The following is a 761-nucleotide window of genomic DNA, read 5'->3' as shown; positions in this document are numbered from 1 at the left end:
AACTTTGACAGTATATGCTCTCATAACCGTGCATAGTATGAAGCGTCAAATGTAGATAAGCACTTTGAAATTATTACAAGCCAACTGGATGTGAAGTGCTAGGTCAACATACTAACGTCTTCATCATCCAAGAATCCTATGTAGCTAGGCGATTCCTCTGCTTCAGTGCAACGAAACGGTGTTGAGCCGCTAGGAGCGCTTCATGCCTAGTGACGAATCTTAAAGCACATCAAATCTGACTTATCGCAGTCTTAGCCGCGCGTCGAGACTCTCGGAGTGAGCTGACGGGTACTCACACCGAAAGAGCACACGAGTTCCAGCACTTAGACAGTCGTTATTTGTCAAGCGGTACTTCACTTTCACATGGAACGTTCCGTGTAACGATAGAGTAACTGTAGATTTTTATGCTCCGCAAGATAAAATAGTGTGATCTACTAGCTTAGTATTGGCGTATTCTTCTAAAAATTCTGGCTCTCAGTCGCCGCGTCACACACTCGACGAAAACAGAGTTTGATGCAACGTCAAAGGAAACGGGCGATAACCAACAATTTATCAGCGACGGCTTATATTTTTTGAATTTATACACAGTAATATCGTATGCAATATCGATAAGTGAGAATGTTAATTCAGCACCACGGTTTCTCCGCGCAAACGCTTGGCAACATATGATCCACCACGCAATTTACGCACTCCGTTAACTATCTGGCCGCATATAGGCAGCGTTTGACACAAAGGCCGCCAGTGGGCTGGGTTGGCGAAAA

At 44.5% G+C, this 761-nt stretch overlaps 1 protein-coding gene across 1 annotated transcript; it reads left to right on the top strand.

Moving 5' to 3' along the window:
* Window positions 1-202: 202 nt before the first annotated feature.
* Window positions 203-392, top strand: PHALS_08409 (uncharacterized protein; the record flags this gene model as incomplete). The annotated part of the gene is made up of 2 exons (XM_024723752.1): window positions 203-209; window positions 250-392. The coding sequence occupies 2 exons, from the start codon at window positions 203-205 to the stop codon at window positions 390-392; spliced, it is 150 nt and encodes a 49-aa protein (XP_024574697.1).
* Between the last annotated feature and the right edge of the window lie 369 nt (window positions 393-761).

The sequence above is a fragment of the Plasmopara halstedii genome, assembly GCF_900000015.1.
Source record: "Plasmopara halstedii genome assembly, contig: Scaffold_322, whole genome shotgun sequence".
Lineage (NCBI taxonomy): Eukaryota > Oomycota > Peronosporomycetes > Peronosporales > Peronosporaceae > Plasmopara > Plasmopara halstedii.
This window is presented reverse-complemented; position numbering and strand designations above follow the sequence as displayed.